At 50.7% G+C, this 14,972-nt stretch overlaps 1 protein-coding gene across 4 annotated transcripts in view; it reads right to left on the bottom strand.

Moving 5' to 3' along the window:
• Positions 1 to 511: 511 nt before the first annotated feature.
• Positions 512 to 14,972, bottom strand: part of TBC1D19 (TBC1 domain family member 19) — a 39,335-nt gene continuing 24,874 nt past the window's right edge. For 2 of the 4 annotated variants that reach the window (XM_078618883.1, XM_078618884.1), the window contains exons 11-22: positions 14,169 to 14,207; positions 12,785 to 12,897; positions 11,572 to 11,646; positions 9,790 to 9,852; positions 8,723 to 8,807; positions 6,359 to 6,403; positions 6,020 to 6,052; positions 5,765 to 5,874; positions 5,086 to 5,177; positions 3,476 to 3,591; positions 2,886 to 2,956; positions 512 to 2,109 (exon numbers count right to left, since the gene is read on the bottom strand). In XM_078618883.1, the coding sequence (XP_078475009.1) occupies positions 2,035 to 2,109; positions 2,886 to 2,956; positions 3,476 to 3,591; positions 5,086 to 5,177; positions 5,765 to 5,874; positions 6,020 to 6,052; positions 6,359 to 6,403; positions 8,723 to 8,807; positions 9,790 to 9,852; positions 11,572 to 11,646; positions 12,785 to 12,897; positions 14,169 to 14,207 (917 nt within the window). In that variant the 3' untranslated portion in view covers positions 512 to 2,034. Of the gene's footprint in view, positions 2,110 to 2,885; positions 2,957 to 3,475; positions 3,592 to 5,085; positions 5,178 to 5,764; positions 5,875 to 6,019; positions 6,053 to 6,358; positions 6,404 to 8,722; positions 8,808 to 9,789; positions 9,853 to 11,571; positions 11,647 to 12,784; positions 12,898 to 14,168; positions 14,208 to 14,972 lie in introns of those variants that run through there. The other 2 variants (XM_078618885.1, XR_013588742.1) reach the window with 2 other exon arrangements.

Below are 14,972 nucleotides of genomic sequence, written 5' to 3'. Positions count from 1 at the left end.
CTTCTGTATGTTTGTGCAAGCCGAGTTGTATTACTGCCTTTGAAACAACAACAGAAGAACGATGACTCGGCTCACGTATTTAACGTCCGACCTTTATTGCGTATACCTCATTTATGTAATCGCTATATTCAGGGCCGCTTGAAATTGTAAATACATGTACCACTTAAATTTCAGTATTGAAACAAATGTAATTAATCTGCGCCGTACAAATAAAGATCTTTAAGTCGTCTTTGTCTGCGGGTTGCCTTCCATTTCTTGAACAATAAACGCATTCCTGCAGAGGTAGCTGGTAGGAACGTTGGGTTGCTCGGTCAATGGCCAGGGTCAACGGCGGCGTGGTGTATTCCGCAAATATACCCGACTGTGAGGGCGGGCACAAGCTGGCGTGAGTAGCTTAAACGTTAGAGTTTTATAAGGGCACCACGGGGTGACCAGCCCCTCCCCACCCAGCCCCACCCCTCCCACCCCCCACTCAGCCCCATCCTCCCCACCCAGCCCCTCCCCACCCTCCCCTCCCTGCACAACGGACGGACACAATAATCCCCTGTGGGCTGGTGTAACCAGGAGGTTCCTACCAGTATTATTGGCTCCTGGATTCGAGAGAGAAGATTCAATCCCCCACCACCACCACCACCCCCTCCCGTGCGGCAGATTCACGTCGTGAAAATTGGCGATGGCCGCCCGCTGCGCTCATCCAGCAGTGAAACCGAGACATCGATGTCATGTTTGTCGCGCGACTCGGGGGACTGCCTTTAAGCGCGGACGGCAGTCACGGCTTGAATTCGATGCGCGGTTTTGCTTCACCGATATTTTGAACAAAAGTGCAGAGGCGCAGTGTCGTGTTTGTTGAGGAAAGTTTCGATCTGCGTGCTTTTTTCTTAACCCTGCTCATCGGACGGACCGGACGCACGGACGCGGGCGAAGGAAGCCGAGAGAGCGCAAATATCCATGCTCGAGTTGCAATGAAAAACAGAAGAACACGTGGCTCGCGATTGCCAAATTAGACGAATCATTGAACGTTAAAGGAAGTAAGTGGCACGTTGTTGAGTTGTTAACTACCTCGTCTGGTACACAAGAGGGTCGTGGGTTCGATCCCGTCCCTGACGTCTGCCGTATATATTTGGAGTTTGCATGTCTCTCTCCCCCTCCTCGTGTTCGCGTGGATTTTTCTCCAGGTCCTCTGGATTTTTTCCCATCCACATTTAGAATCAACGACACGCGCTCAGAGTATTTGGGTGCTATAAATTCCCACGTGATAATACAGCCACTTCGTTGAGCTATCATTAGTGGCCAGGTCGCCTCTGAGCATTACCTGGTAAAATATAAGTGGGGGCTTGGGAAAGCCAGATCCCGAGAGGGGTGGCTGGCCAATAATGGACGACGCTGAGACTGCTGACTGAATGACAAAGGATCGCACGTGACCACCGCAGGGACTGGGCACATTCGAGTTCGGCTCGCGTCAGAGTGTGGGGATGGATTGTGGCATCGCAGGGACCGTGAGAATGGTGGCGACGGCGTGGCGGAGACCTTGATCGGACGTTGGGGAGGGGGTCACAGGGTGAGGAGTCCTTCAGCAGTGGATAGACCATGGGCTCATCGTGAAGGTGGTCATGGTGGAACGTTGGGGCTGGGTTAATTCAATGGAAATTGCTTTTTTACAGGTAGGAACAACAGTTCCACAATGCCCACCAGGGATTATTTGTTTGTCTGTCTGTCGTGCATAGCCACGCCCTCGATTTGTATTTCATACAGAGCGCTTCGGGCGGGCTCAGCACCACGTGACACGCCGCCCCACGCGGCTTGCGCCGCGTGACACGGATCGCACGAATGCGCCGTCCAACCAAGTTCCTACCTGCCCACTCCGAAGGAACGTGTTTCACCAAAACCAAATTCTCGACACAAATCAGAGCCCCGCCCCCATGCAATGCCCAACTTCCTGAACACAGGAGCGGTTGGGGGTACGCGTGGGCAGCCGGGCAGCCGAGGGGTGCAGTGTCGGGGTAGGCGGCGTGCTTCCTGCGCGAGTCCACGTCGTCACTTGAGTCCACCGAAGAGCACGAGCTGGAGCAGCGGTACCACCTTGACGGTGGACAGATCGGCGAGCACGGCCTGCGGACGCGCGACGGGAGAGACCCCCGGCCACGTAAACAACTCCTGCCGTGGTCACGTTGCGAAACCCGCAACGGCATGGCCGACCGTTAACACGGGCGCAGGGCGGCACCGAATGACTCGAAAGAATTTTGAACAAGGTCGGGGTTGTGACTCGATTCGGGGGCGAGTTGTCTCGCCTGCGTGCAGTCCTCAATTGTGTCGGCGGTCAAGCATGTTACTGTCTCGCTGCTTTTGTTTCGTTGAGCCCATTACCCTGAACGCAATTTTTCTCCTAATTCCTGAAAAGATGGTCCGCAGACGAATTCACAGCGTGTATCATGAGCGTAGGAGTCTGTCGGAATTAAATCGTAACGTGTCCACTTCGTGACAAGATCCAAGAGCCATTTTTGTGTTCACGGTTGAGTCTTTCCTTCAAGGCTCCAGTCTACGACACACCCACTGCGGTCGATCGCCCGCCCCACAAACCACAAAGACCCACCCCCCACGTGTAGCCGTTTACAGGCTGTTGGGATGAGTGCTGTCAGAGAAGCACCTATGAAGGCTGTAATGGCGCACGAGAGGGTGGGTGTGGCCAGAAGCCACGCCTGCCCACCTTTGTCTCCCCATTGCTGATGTTTACACACCACACCAGGTACTTCTGTAAGGCTGAATCGACCTCAGGGAGGCCCAGGACCGGTTACAATATTCGCCACTGTTACTGGTCGTGAACGGGAATTGAACTTGGGTTGGCAGGGTTCATCGCGCGGGGGGCTGACCAGCAGCCAAGCACGCACCTCGGCGGACGCGAGAGAAGCAGCCTCCATGAGATTCTCCGCTCTGAGCACAAAGATGGCGACCGCCAGCACTGGGGGAGACACGCACAGCGCGAGCGGCGTGCGTCACAGCGCCGCAACGTCACAGAGACAGCTCATCGATCGGATTCCTCCTCTAAAAATAAATATTCTGAACGTCTTGATTTGAAGCTTTCGTGACTTGCAGGGATCCATACTCTTTGGTTCTTTCGGTAAAGTCATGTGGGTAGAAATATCAAATAAATCACGACGTTTCGGGCGCAACACAAGCATCCGTCGTCATCAGGTGGGAGAGCCTGCTGCTGAGGCAGACTGAGTCCCTTTTGGACCACCGCAGTTGATTCTCCTTTGCGGCGCATCACCACCACCACTGCAGTGGGCCCCACACAGCACGGCAACTCTACCCCCCCCCCCCCACCCCCTATCCGAGCGGAGCCGGCACGTACGCACACACGCAGGTCACGGACACGCAGGTCACGGACACGCAGGTCACGGACACGCAGGTCATGGACACGCAGGTGACGGACACGCCGCACGCTACACCACCACACGGAGGGGGGTGGGGGTCCCACCTGCCAGCAGCTCGAGCGAGTTGAAGCCGAGCAAGCGGTCCCAGAGCAGCAGCAGCTGGTCCGTGGCCAGGTAGCCGGAGAAGGCCCTCACGAGCCACTTGAAGGCGATGCGCAGCCTGCGCACAAACAACAGCGCGGGGCGCGGGTTGGCGGAAATGTCAAAATGGCGTCTCACGGGGCGTCCCGCTTGGATCCCGCGCACGGGAGCGGTCAGGGGAGCAGCTCGCGGAAGCGGGTATCACAGAGCTACCTCGGAGATCGCTTGAAGCGACCCCGTTTGCACGGTTGAGGGCGGTGCCGTTCCCACTCACCCCGGCCGCGGGCAGTCAAGCTGACGTTTTGAATTTAGGGTTTGGGATTCAGCCAAATGAAAACCAAAATGTACGGTTTGAGGACGCGGTTTAACAAAACGGGCGGCCGTCCGGATTTCAACTCGGCAGCGTCGGCGCAGCGCTCCCGGCATTTTGAGTCACCCGACCGCCTCGGGGAGGATTCTTTGAGGCAGGCGGTGAGGGATGGGAGATGGACGTGGCGCGCGGTGGGAGACCCTCAACGCAGTGCGTCATTCAAAAGGCGGAGAGAGACCGGCAGGGCCGGGAGTCTGGACCGTTATCAGGGTGAGTTGGCAATGCGGGTGGCCAGGGGGAAGGGAGTTCCAGACCAGGGTCAGAGGGCACGGTTCACAGCCATGTGACTCGGCAGGCCGACGCATTGCGAGTTGCGAACTCGACCGAAATGAGTTCGCCGAGATCCGGCGTAAGGCCACGTGGGTTTGGGCCGCACCCGTTTGTACCTGTCGTGTTGTTGTATTGGTTGTTGTTGTTGTAACGTTCAGACCACGTGATCTTACTTGGACATATGTGCAAAAAGAGCTTCATTGCTCATCGGATGCCTCCTGCAGTAGAAATTCAATATTCTGATTCTCATTCTGAACCTGATTCTCAAGTGCAGCGAGTTCATTGTCTCAGCCCAGGCACCAGTGAAAAACAAAAACATTATCATTAAATGTGGTTTATTACATAGTTCGGCGTATTTCAGCGCTGATGATTCAAAATATTGATTTCATGGCCAGGTGATGGACAATTGTTTCTCGAGGCGTATAAAGAACGCGGTCCCTTGTGTGCACGAAGCGGCCCACTCATGACATCGTCTTTCAGGGATGTTCACGTACCACGAGGAATCAGAGAATTGTTGTCCTTCCCCCGCACCTCCGATTCGCGCGGTTGGCTACGTATGGTGCAAAAGAAGTTCAACACACATACACACTATACACTACACTATACACACTATGCTATACACTACACTACTATACACTACTATAAAATACACTACTATACAATACACTACTATACACTCCACTACTATACACTGCACTATACACACTACGCTATACACTACACTACTATACAAAAATTGAAACTAATTTCCATTTAGAACTGCGTTTAGTGTTTCCTTTGTTGTCCTTCCCCCGCACCTCCGATTAGTGCAGTTGCCTACGTATGGTGCGAAAGAAGTTCGCTTCTGGTAACGGTGGTTGTGCTGAGACTGATTCTGGTAACGGTGGTTGTGGAAAGACTGACTCTGCTAACGGTGGTCGTGCAGCGACTTACGGTTGCGCGCCGATGTCCCGGAGATGGTGGAAGAGACGCGGCTGGAGCCTCTGCAGAGTCGTCTCAAAGAGCAGGCACAGCGCCACGATGCCCTGCACACAGAGCGCCAGTGAGCGAGGGGTCACGGCAACGACCTCAGCCTCACTTCTCCTGAATGCAAGGAAGCGTGGTTGCTGCATCACGCCAGGAGAGCATTCTCGGCTGTGATCTTAAAAGTCTCATTGTATTGTCAGAAGACGATCAGAATCAGAATATTGTATTCATGTTGGAGAAATACAACGAGCTGTGAAGCTCTTTTTTACAGATGTCCAGGAGGGGCACGGGGTATAAAGAGCGTCACAACAATAAACACAGAAACACGATAGCAGTGCGAAGTACAAGAAAGGCAACACAAATCACCCAAACAACTACAAACAAAACTAAACCATCCCCCATCCCATCAGTTTTGTTTAAATTAAATGCTGCTTCCGGGGCACCTGGCAATGCCCACGAGCATTATGTTGACGAATTCATTACCTCCGAGGACAAGCAGCTTCCTCGAAAGCACCACAGAATCCGTGCACGTGCACGGTCTTCCGTCCTTGTTCGCGACGTTGCGCAACGCGGAAAGGTCGAGCGAGCGAGCGAGCGGTCCGGTGCGAGCAACAACGAGCGGTGAGCAACTAGCGACGACGCTCACCGACGGGTGGGAGGAGACCGAGTGAAGCCGGAAGAAGTGGCGCACGTACATCTGGCGGAAGGCGTAGTAGAGGGTGTGCGGCTCGTGGTAGAGGAAGCACAGCGGAGCCACTGCCGAGGGGGAAAACACAAACCTCGCTCTCGCTCGCTCGCAAGGGCACGCGCTAGCCTCAGCGTCGCGCAACGCAGGCTGCGCCGCTGGCAAGTGCCGGTGCCGGCCGGCAATGTTTACGAGGTGGCGGCGGTCATCGCTTACCATACATCGTGAAGCCGTGGAAGGGAATTACACCTGCAAGGCAGCAGACACGCGTTAATGCCACTCCAGAGACCCCGAGTTCACTTGACTGAACTTGAATTGTGGCTGACTCCCCCCCTCCCATCCCCTCTTTCACCCCTTCCTTCCCCGAAGAACAGGAACCTGACGCACAACGCTACGGACCTACACGTTGGTTGTCTGTCCATGCCGCCTATCCCCGCTATGCACCGTTCACCTGGCCGCACATCATCTGAACGGAGAACACTCACTCGTGCCCAATCATATATCTCCGAATGCGGTAAATCGTTTACGTGGTTACACCTCGCAATGTTGGCTCACCGCTGGGCGGGTAGACGGTCGCAAACTCTTCCACGCCCATTTTCCCTGAAGCGCACGGCACACACAGACAATCGACATGAATACTCGGCAGGACATATTGATACATCCATTGGGGCCCAACACGTTGGGCCAGTGGTGCTGTGGACGGCACCGTACGCTAGAGGCCGACCGAAATTCGGTTTTGGCGCCGAAAGTTGGCAAATGGCCTCTTCCGGCAGAGTTTCGGTTTCGGCCGAAAGTCAATTTTGAACTTTCGGTTTGGTTTCGTTTTCAGCCGAAACCAGAAATTCAGTTTTGGTCGGCCTCTACAATACGCATCTTTTGTCTCTCTAGAGCTATGGATCTCAGGCTTCGTCAACTGGGGGGAGACCCCCGGAGAGGCTGACACACAACTTCGCACTGATGGTATATCCATGGCTGAGAAGTGAACCCATGTTCAGCTAGTATGTGGCGCAGCACATGGACAGTTGTGTTCATGCTATCCGCAAGAGGCTGACACACAACTTGGCACTGATGGTATATCCATGGCTGGTAACTGAACCCGTGTTCAGCGAGTATGTGGCGCATGCCTTGAGTTCCAGGCCATTGTTTTTTTCTCTAACGTGGGCTATGGCATTGACGATGACGTCACACTTGTGGAGTAATCCCCGCGTGCGACAGTCGTCCGCTCGATGTTGATAGCCAGTCAACAGCTGTGCGAGATGCGGAGTCGAAATGGGGGGGAGGTGTTTCCAGCGAGTGAGTGACCGTGGGCGCCGTTGTGAACTCGTGGGTCCCGTTGTTAGGTGAGAGGCATCGTCAGAGTTAAAAATGGCTGTGCACGTGCATCTATATATATTAAAAAGGGAAATTTGTGAATATGTGTGTCTGTTCGAAATGTTTAGCGTACTTCCCGAGATGCAACAAACTGGAAATTTGCCATGTGTGTACTTTCCAGACTGTACACCATGCAAATGTGGAAGTGTAACGCATTGTATGTGCGATGTTTATACATCGCACCAGGTACTCATTTGAGGCTGAGTCGACCTAGGGGAGGCCCAGGACTGGTTCAGATAATCATCACCGGTGTTGGCCGTGAGCGGGAATCGAACCCGGGTCGCCGGGTTTGTAGCACAACACGCTAACCACTACACTACCGCTCCCCAGTGAACAACAACAACCGCCATTCGCCACTAAGTGGCGGTGACGTCACTACGACTCTTGTGCCAGGCTATGTGCACCTTGAGGCCTCGTGAAGTGTTGAACGCCCGCTGGCAGGAGGTCACGGGGCAGACCCAGATGCCACAGGTCGACTGACTGAGACGACTGGCTGATGCACCACCTGTGCCCCCTACTGTGCCAACTTGCTGTGCTTTAGCCACCCGACGCTCCGCTCGTTGCTGTGAGCGTCGCTCCTCCACCCTCCGTTGTTGTTGGAGGGCGACTGCCTCCAACTGCCCAGCAGCGTCCTTCACGAGCCTCCTCCACAGAGGCCGATCTTGACACCGCTGGTACTGCTCATCGGCAAGTCCGCTAAGTTCCACGTCCTCCTGTACCACATTACTCCATCTCTTCTCTAGCCCGTGCCGCGCCCGCTTAGCCCCCTCGATCCGGCCAAACAAAAGCTGTTTAGGCATGCGGTGGCTGGGCATGCGGGCTACATGACCCAGCCAACGCAGCCTTGCCTGCCAGAGGAGCTCACCGATGAGACTTTGTCCACATCTTTCAAGGATTTGTGAGCTCCTCACACAATCCAGCCTGGTTAAACCCAGGATGGATCATAGGCAGGCCAGGCTAAATGTTTCTAACCGGCGAAGATGTTCCATTAGGGGAGTCCACGTTTCGCAAGCGTAGAGAAGGGATGGAATGACTGTGGCCGAGAAGACCTGAAGCTTCGTACAGAGAGATAGACCAGGTAGCTTCCACACAGCGTTACGCAACCGATGAAAAGATAATGCCGCTCGACTGATTCGGAGTGAGACCTCTGCTGTTAAACCGGAGCCAGTCATGAGCACACTGCCAAGGTATGGGAAACTCTCCACTCTCTCCATAACTGCCCTATCACCAATTGGGAGTTGTGGGGGTGGAGTGTCCGATGGTACAAAATACCTAGGCAGGTGCTTAGTTTTGGTGGGGCTGATTGTAAGGCCCCACCTCCTGGTGGCAAGCTCCAGGTTCAGCAGCAGCGCCTCCAACTCCTCCTCTGAGTGAGCAGCAATTACCAGGCCGTCGGCATACATAACGTGGTTGAGCAATAGGGAGCAATCCCTTGACCGCACCCGGGCATCGATCAGCCTCCCATTGTATCTGTACCAAATGAAAATGTATCTCTCATACCCGCACACATGCACACGCACACACATGTGCACACACACACGCACGCACCTGGGGAATACGTCTTGGGCGGAGTGGCGCTGTTGTGTTCAAAGTGGCTCAGCACTTTTGTGTCTCGAGAGAAACACAACAGCACCTAAGACGAGGCACGCGCAGGTTTCAGCAACGCGCATACAAATCGCCCGATTCCAACCTGATGGCTCTTTACCGAAAGCCGTGCCAGAGCTGCCTGCAGTGAAATCAAGGTAATGCCGTCGTTAAAAAATGCAAGGCTCTCGTTAACGCACACGCTTACCATGAAAGATCGCACGGTATTAATTGACATTGCTTGTAACTGCACGGTAATGTTGCATTTTATCATTGAAAATACATTTTACATCTCGGTGGTAAAATCGGAGGGTATATTACTCAAAGACCAAAAACATTATCTGGAGCGTTGATTACATCTTTAATTACCAGTTTCTGAGCTAGCTTCTCATCTCCAAGAGAGGATTAGCATTCACTTTGCAGAAGTGAGATGAAAATAAAAGTTTAATCTTATTCTGCTGGACGGCTGCTTATGCCACCCCTCACACTCAAATGAACATTTTAATCACACGTATGTATTATGTATGTTGAACTTCTTTCGCACCGTACATAGCCAGGGGAAGGACTACAAACTAAACACAACAAGCAGTTCTGAAGAAATTAGTTTTCAATTTAGACCTAAAAGTGCACAGCTCCAGTGGGCTTTCTAACGTCGGAAGGGAAGAGCATTCCAGACGGCCACAAAAGCGCATCTGAAAGCACCGCGCGATGATGTGGTGACCACCGTCCCTGTCCGACGGTTAGCCTAAAGCCGCTGTTCCGAGGATGACCGGAGTTCGCGTGATGACGATTGAAGCTTCTTGACGAGAACAGCTAAGGTATCGCGATTCATTTGCGGCAAACGCTTTGTGCGTATAACGAGCGCGACCTTCTGACGTATATTCGTTCGGCAACCACACACACACACACACCACACACACACACACCACACACACACACCACATACACACACCACACACACACACCACACACACACACACCACACACACAACACACACACGCACACGCAGAGGTGAGTAAACTCGCGTTACCTGGTAAAGGAAGTCTTCAAACACGAAGTAGTAGTCATCATTGCTGGCCGTCAGCTTCACATCCTGAAACAAGCAGATCGACAACAATGCCACCGACGCACAAAATGTCAAAATGCTGGCCCACACCAGGGAGCGTGGCGGTGCTCATCTCCATTGCTGATGGCAATTCCACATTCCAATGACGGGTGCCAGTCCATCCACAGGATAATCCACTTGTTGGCTTCCCAACCAATTGCTACTCAATTTATCGAGAACCCCCCCTCCCCGACCCCACCCCCCCCCCGAAGGGATGGGGGGTGCTAAGTGGACGGCCAAGGGCAACCACAATGCAGCAGCAGCAGCTCAGGTGATGATTCATGTGGTCTGCTTCTCCCGACAAGCACACTGGTCTCGGTTGCGTCGCAGCCGCCAACCTCCTCACCCCGAGTAAGCAGAGGGAAAGTGCTTAAAGGCAGCCGCGATGAAGAGACTGGCAGTTGAAGTTGGTTCGTCGTGGACTTTTCAAACCCAGCGGAATCTGGAAAGTGGAAGGAAGCGATAGCGGGCTGCGTGCTGGTCATCAACGGCATTTTTCCCGCGATGACCTATTAGGCCTTGACCTCTGGATTTGTCCGATCCTTTTCCCGAGCTGAAAGTGCTGAAGTCTCTGCGTGAACTCTATAAACTGAACTATTTTTTTTACCCGGTAAGTCCCACTCAGCGATATACAGTAATATTGCGAGTAACTTGGTCTGCGAGTGTTTTGTAAGACGAGCAAAATTTTTAAATAAATATTAATTTGATAAACGAGCGAGGTCTTGCAATACGAGTAGTACGTACAGTATACGCTTTGTCTGCCGAGCGTCACGTGATCACAACTGAACCAATGGTTCTTCTCTCTCTCTCTCGCTACGGGATTCTGGGTAATCGTCTCCCATGCTCGGCCTCAGTCGGTGTGCCTCACTCGTATAGTCAACATCCGTGCGAGCGTAAACTGTTTACTCTAGTGTTGTGACCACAAGTGTGTGCGTAAAGCATTTTTTTATTTTGTGTCCAAGTGTAGTGACTGTTCTTTAGTAACTACTGCAAGTGAAAGTCGTCCTACACAACAACCCTCCTCTCCTCTCTCTCGTTTCCCTCACACCAGCCACGATTAAATTTAATTAATAAATTTGATTACTTTATATTAAATTTAAATAATAAAAATATAAAAAGGTATTTTGTATTATGAATATTTCCAGAACGAATTATGCTCGCAATCCAAGGTTTTACTGTAGTTATTTTTCAGAAACGGCTTGGCGACAAACAGTAGCTCAACGAAGTGGCTTATCATCATCACGTGGAGATGTACGGCAGCCAAATACTCTAAAACGCGTAAATGTGGAGGGAAAAACCGGAGGATGCCGAGAAAAATACACGCGACCACGGGCAGAGAGACACAGACTCTAAATATACAGCAGCAGGCATCGTCAGGGTTGGGCTTGAACCCACGACCTCCTGTATACCAGGCGAGGTAGTTAACATCTCCTAGCCACCGTGATGATGATGAGAGAGAGAGAAACACGCAGACTCCAAAGATACAGCAGCAGGCATCGTCAGGGTCTGGATTGAACCCACGGCCTCCTGTATACCAGGCGAGGTAGTTAACATCTCCTAGCCACCGTGATAACGATGATGAGAGAGAGAAAGAGACACGCAGACTCCAAATACACAGCAGGCGCCAGAGCTGTGATCAAACCCACGACCTCCTGTATACCAGGCGAGGTAGTTAACATCTGGCCACCGTGACGCAGTTGGGCCCACCTTGTAGATGAGGTTGTCCACAAGCAGATCCTGCTGGACCACTGCGGACTTGAGCTGCTCATACTTTTGTATCTCCTGCGGCAACCAAGACAAAGAAGCGGGCTCAAGCTGGCAAAGCCAACACGTTTAGCAGGCCTGGGCAAAAACTTTTCATTCATACAGGGTGGACATTTTCCTGGAATGGAACACTAAACGAGTGTGTGTTGACACTCTTTATTTGTAAAAAGAAAAGAGGCAAAAATCCGACATTCCTATGACCGGGGCATGTATATTCATAATACAGCCACTGCTGCATTCCCACAGCGTGCTTCTAATTTTATTGAAACTAGAGGGATGAGAAGTTGAGTTGACCTTTGACTGGAATTCGAACTTGACCTTTGAGCCACCTGGTCACCTCATCACAAACCGAGTGAATGCCAATGTCAGCTTTTGTGCAATATGGTCTGTCCTCGTTATTCACGAACTCGCTATCCGCGATCTTGGCTCTCCGTGAATCGCATCTGGGACTTTACACGACTGCACTGAGAAAGAGAGAAAGAAAGTAACGGGAGATAAAGTGATGAGAGATAATGTGATGAGAGATAAAGTCGTGAGAAAGTCGTGAGAGAGAAAGTCGTGATAGATAAAGTGATGATAGATAAAGTGATGAGAGAGAAAGTCGTGAGAGATAAAGTGATGAGAGATAAAGTGATGAGAGATAAAGTGACGAGAGATAATGTGTTGAGAGATAATGTGATGAAAGATAAAGTCGTGAGAGAGGAAGTCGTGCGAGAGAAAGTGAGATGGAAAGAACTTCTATAAGTTTAAGAAACATCTGCAGCCGTTTTGCACGTACGATATTCGTAGGCCAATATCATTATCCGCTAAATCTGCTGTTCACGGGCATCTCCGGAACGTGTCCTTTTGCAAATAACGAGGGAATACCGTGCATATGTACTATTCCTTTGAAGGCACTGGTGTTATTGACGAAAGTGTCGAGTTTGTGCGCAATGATTTGGTGACCCCCGCTCATACCACAGTTGAGAGTCCGGATTAACCACGTGGCGCCTGAAGCCTGGAAAGGAAACGCTGGACCTCAGGCGGTGTCGTTGCGAGTGCTCCGACCCGCCACGATCCCCTTATACGTCCCTCGGCCATTCCGTGAGCACCTCCGAATCGGGGCCCCCACTCCCTCCTCCCGCTCCGAGCCAAACGCACGCGGCACCACGTTCACCTCGGCGCCCATGGAGACGTTGAGGATGAGGAGCCACAGGGCGGCGCGCTGGGCGTTGGGGCAGCCCTTCCGGGCAAAGTGCTGGGCCAGCAGACTCTCATCTGTCTCCAGCACTGGGGAAACATGGCCACCAATCGGTCAACAATTATCAATCATCCCCCAGTGAAGTCCCAATGAATGTCCCCCCACGCCAACCTTCCCCCCGGCTGCCCTTAGAGATCGTCATCATCGTTGCTGTGGTTGTGGTTGGTGCTGGGACCCATCGCTTCATCCTGGCCTTTGCTGTGGCCTTGCTCTATCTCGTGTTGCCCTGCCTTGACCCACTCCCGCCCACCAAACCTCCTTGTACCCAAATGTATTTTTATTATACGCTTTTATTGAACTCACTCCGTCTATTGTGGTATCCTTAAAAAATCTTGTAACTCTATTTTTACCCACTTCTCAATGTGCTATCGACTGCAAACTCGGTATACTTATGTCATACTGATGACAAGACTATATTCTATCATAAAAAATTAAGAAGATATATTTTTAAACATTTTACACGCTTTTATTTAACTCTGTCTGTTGTCGTATCCTCAAATCTTATAACTCAATTTCAACCGTCTTCCCAATGTCGTATCGACTGCAAACTTGGTATAGGAATATCATACTGATGACAATACTATATTCTATCATTAAAAATTAAAAATATATTTTTAAACAATCTTTTTTACGGGTCTAATTGTCCACGCTCAACTCACGTTGGCTGTAAATCACCAGTCCCTTACGTTGTGGCAAGCTTCGGGGCCACTTCCTAGAGTCGTGGAGTTCTGCCATTACGAGTACGGTACATTTCATTAAAGCGTGTTTTTAAAAAAGAAATATTTTTAAATATTTGTATTATTCTCCTTTTCATTTATTTGAAGCATCTTGCATTGAGAAAGTGCTTAGATACCATAATAATAGGGGTTTTCCCCTTTTTTCTGGCAACAAAACTGAAACCTTTTTACAAGTATTCATGTCTGCATTAACCACAATACCTGCAGTCAAAAGCAAACAAAAACACACTATGATAATATATGCATATATTATCATAGTGTGTTATATGCATATATTATCAGTGTGTTTTTAGTTTGTATTTGACTGCAGGTATTGTGGTTAATGCAGACATGAATCCTTGCAAAAAGGTGTCAGTTTTGTTGCCAGAAAAAAGGGGAAAAACCCTATTATTATATTTTAGTACTGGCAAAAGAGGTCCAATGATGCTTAGATACCATTTCAATTATTTGTGTTGTTGTTGTTGTTGTGACCACAGGTATGCAGGCAGTTAAAGTACTGTGTACATAAAACCCAGCCGAGCAAAATTACTGACAATAGTTTAAAACGCAGGGACGTGACCCACCTTTCTTTGCCAGCTTCTCTCTCTGCACTTCGAATGATTCTAAAAGGCAATTAAAACCACGCTAAATGTTACTCCACGCTGCTTGCATACAGAATCCACAGCGGTCATCGTTTTCCCGAAATACAAACAAAACACAGCCTCGCCATCCCTCAATAACCCAATTCTCCTTCACCCTCGTCAAATAAAAAAATGTTTAGCGCTCAAATTAGGCGAATTAAGAGATCGTTTGTTTTGCGCAGGCAATGGTGTCCAGGTTGAAATCGTCAACGCATTTGCCTTGAGAAGCCAGTTTAATGACAGGCAATTTAAACCTGAATTTAGGATCTCAGTAGTAATATTATACAACGGAATTTCGATTTTCAGTAGACTTTCGATTATCCGCGCTAATGACGGGGAGGACGGCCGTGGATAATTCAAAATCGCGGATAATCCAAAAATAGAACCATTTTCCGCGGATCTCTATGCCAATTACCACGAATATCAGGGTATGAATTAAAACCCACTAAATAAATGATCGGCTAAACCACTCAAAATGAAGCACATCTGACGATTTGGATTGTTACTCTTAGAACGAACATTAACGATCGTCCGATCGATGATGCGCGTGCTTCGTGATGACACTTTCCTGCTCACGTCCAGCAAAAGACTCGGCCCCACTAAGTGGATGACAGCAGCAGAGTAACAGCCTATCAACATCAATCAAACTCCACCCCAACTGTTGTAAAGATTTCGATTTAAAGCTTTCGTGACTGCAGGGATTCATCTTCTTGGTTCTTTCAGTAAAGTCACAAGCAGCTGCTTGCG

Source organism: Lampetra planeri, chromosome 60 (genome assembly GCF_965212315.1).
Source record: "Lampetra planeri chromosome 60, kcLamPlan1.2.h2, whole genome shotgun sequence".
Lineage (NCBI taxonomy): Eukaryota > Metazoa > Chordata > Hyperoartia > Petromyzontiformes > Petromyzontidae > Lampetra > Lampetra planeri.
Note: the sequence above shows the minus strand (reverse complement) of the source record. Positions and strands in the feature narration are given on the sequence as shown.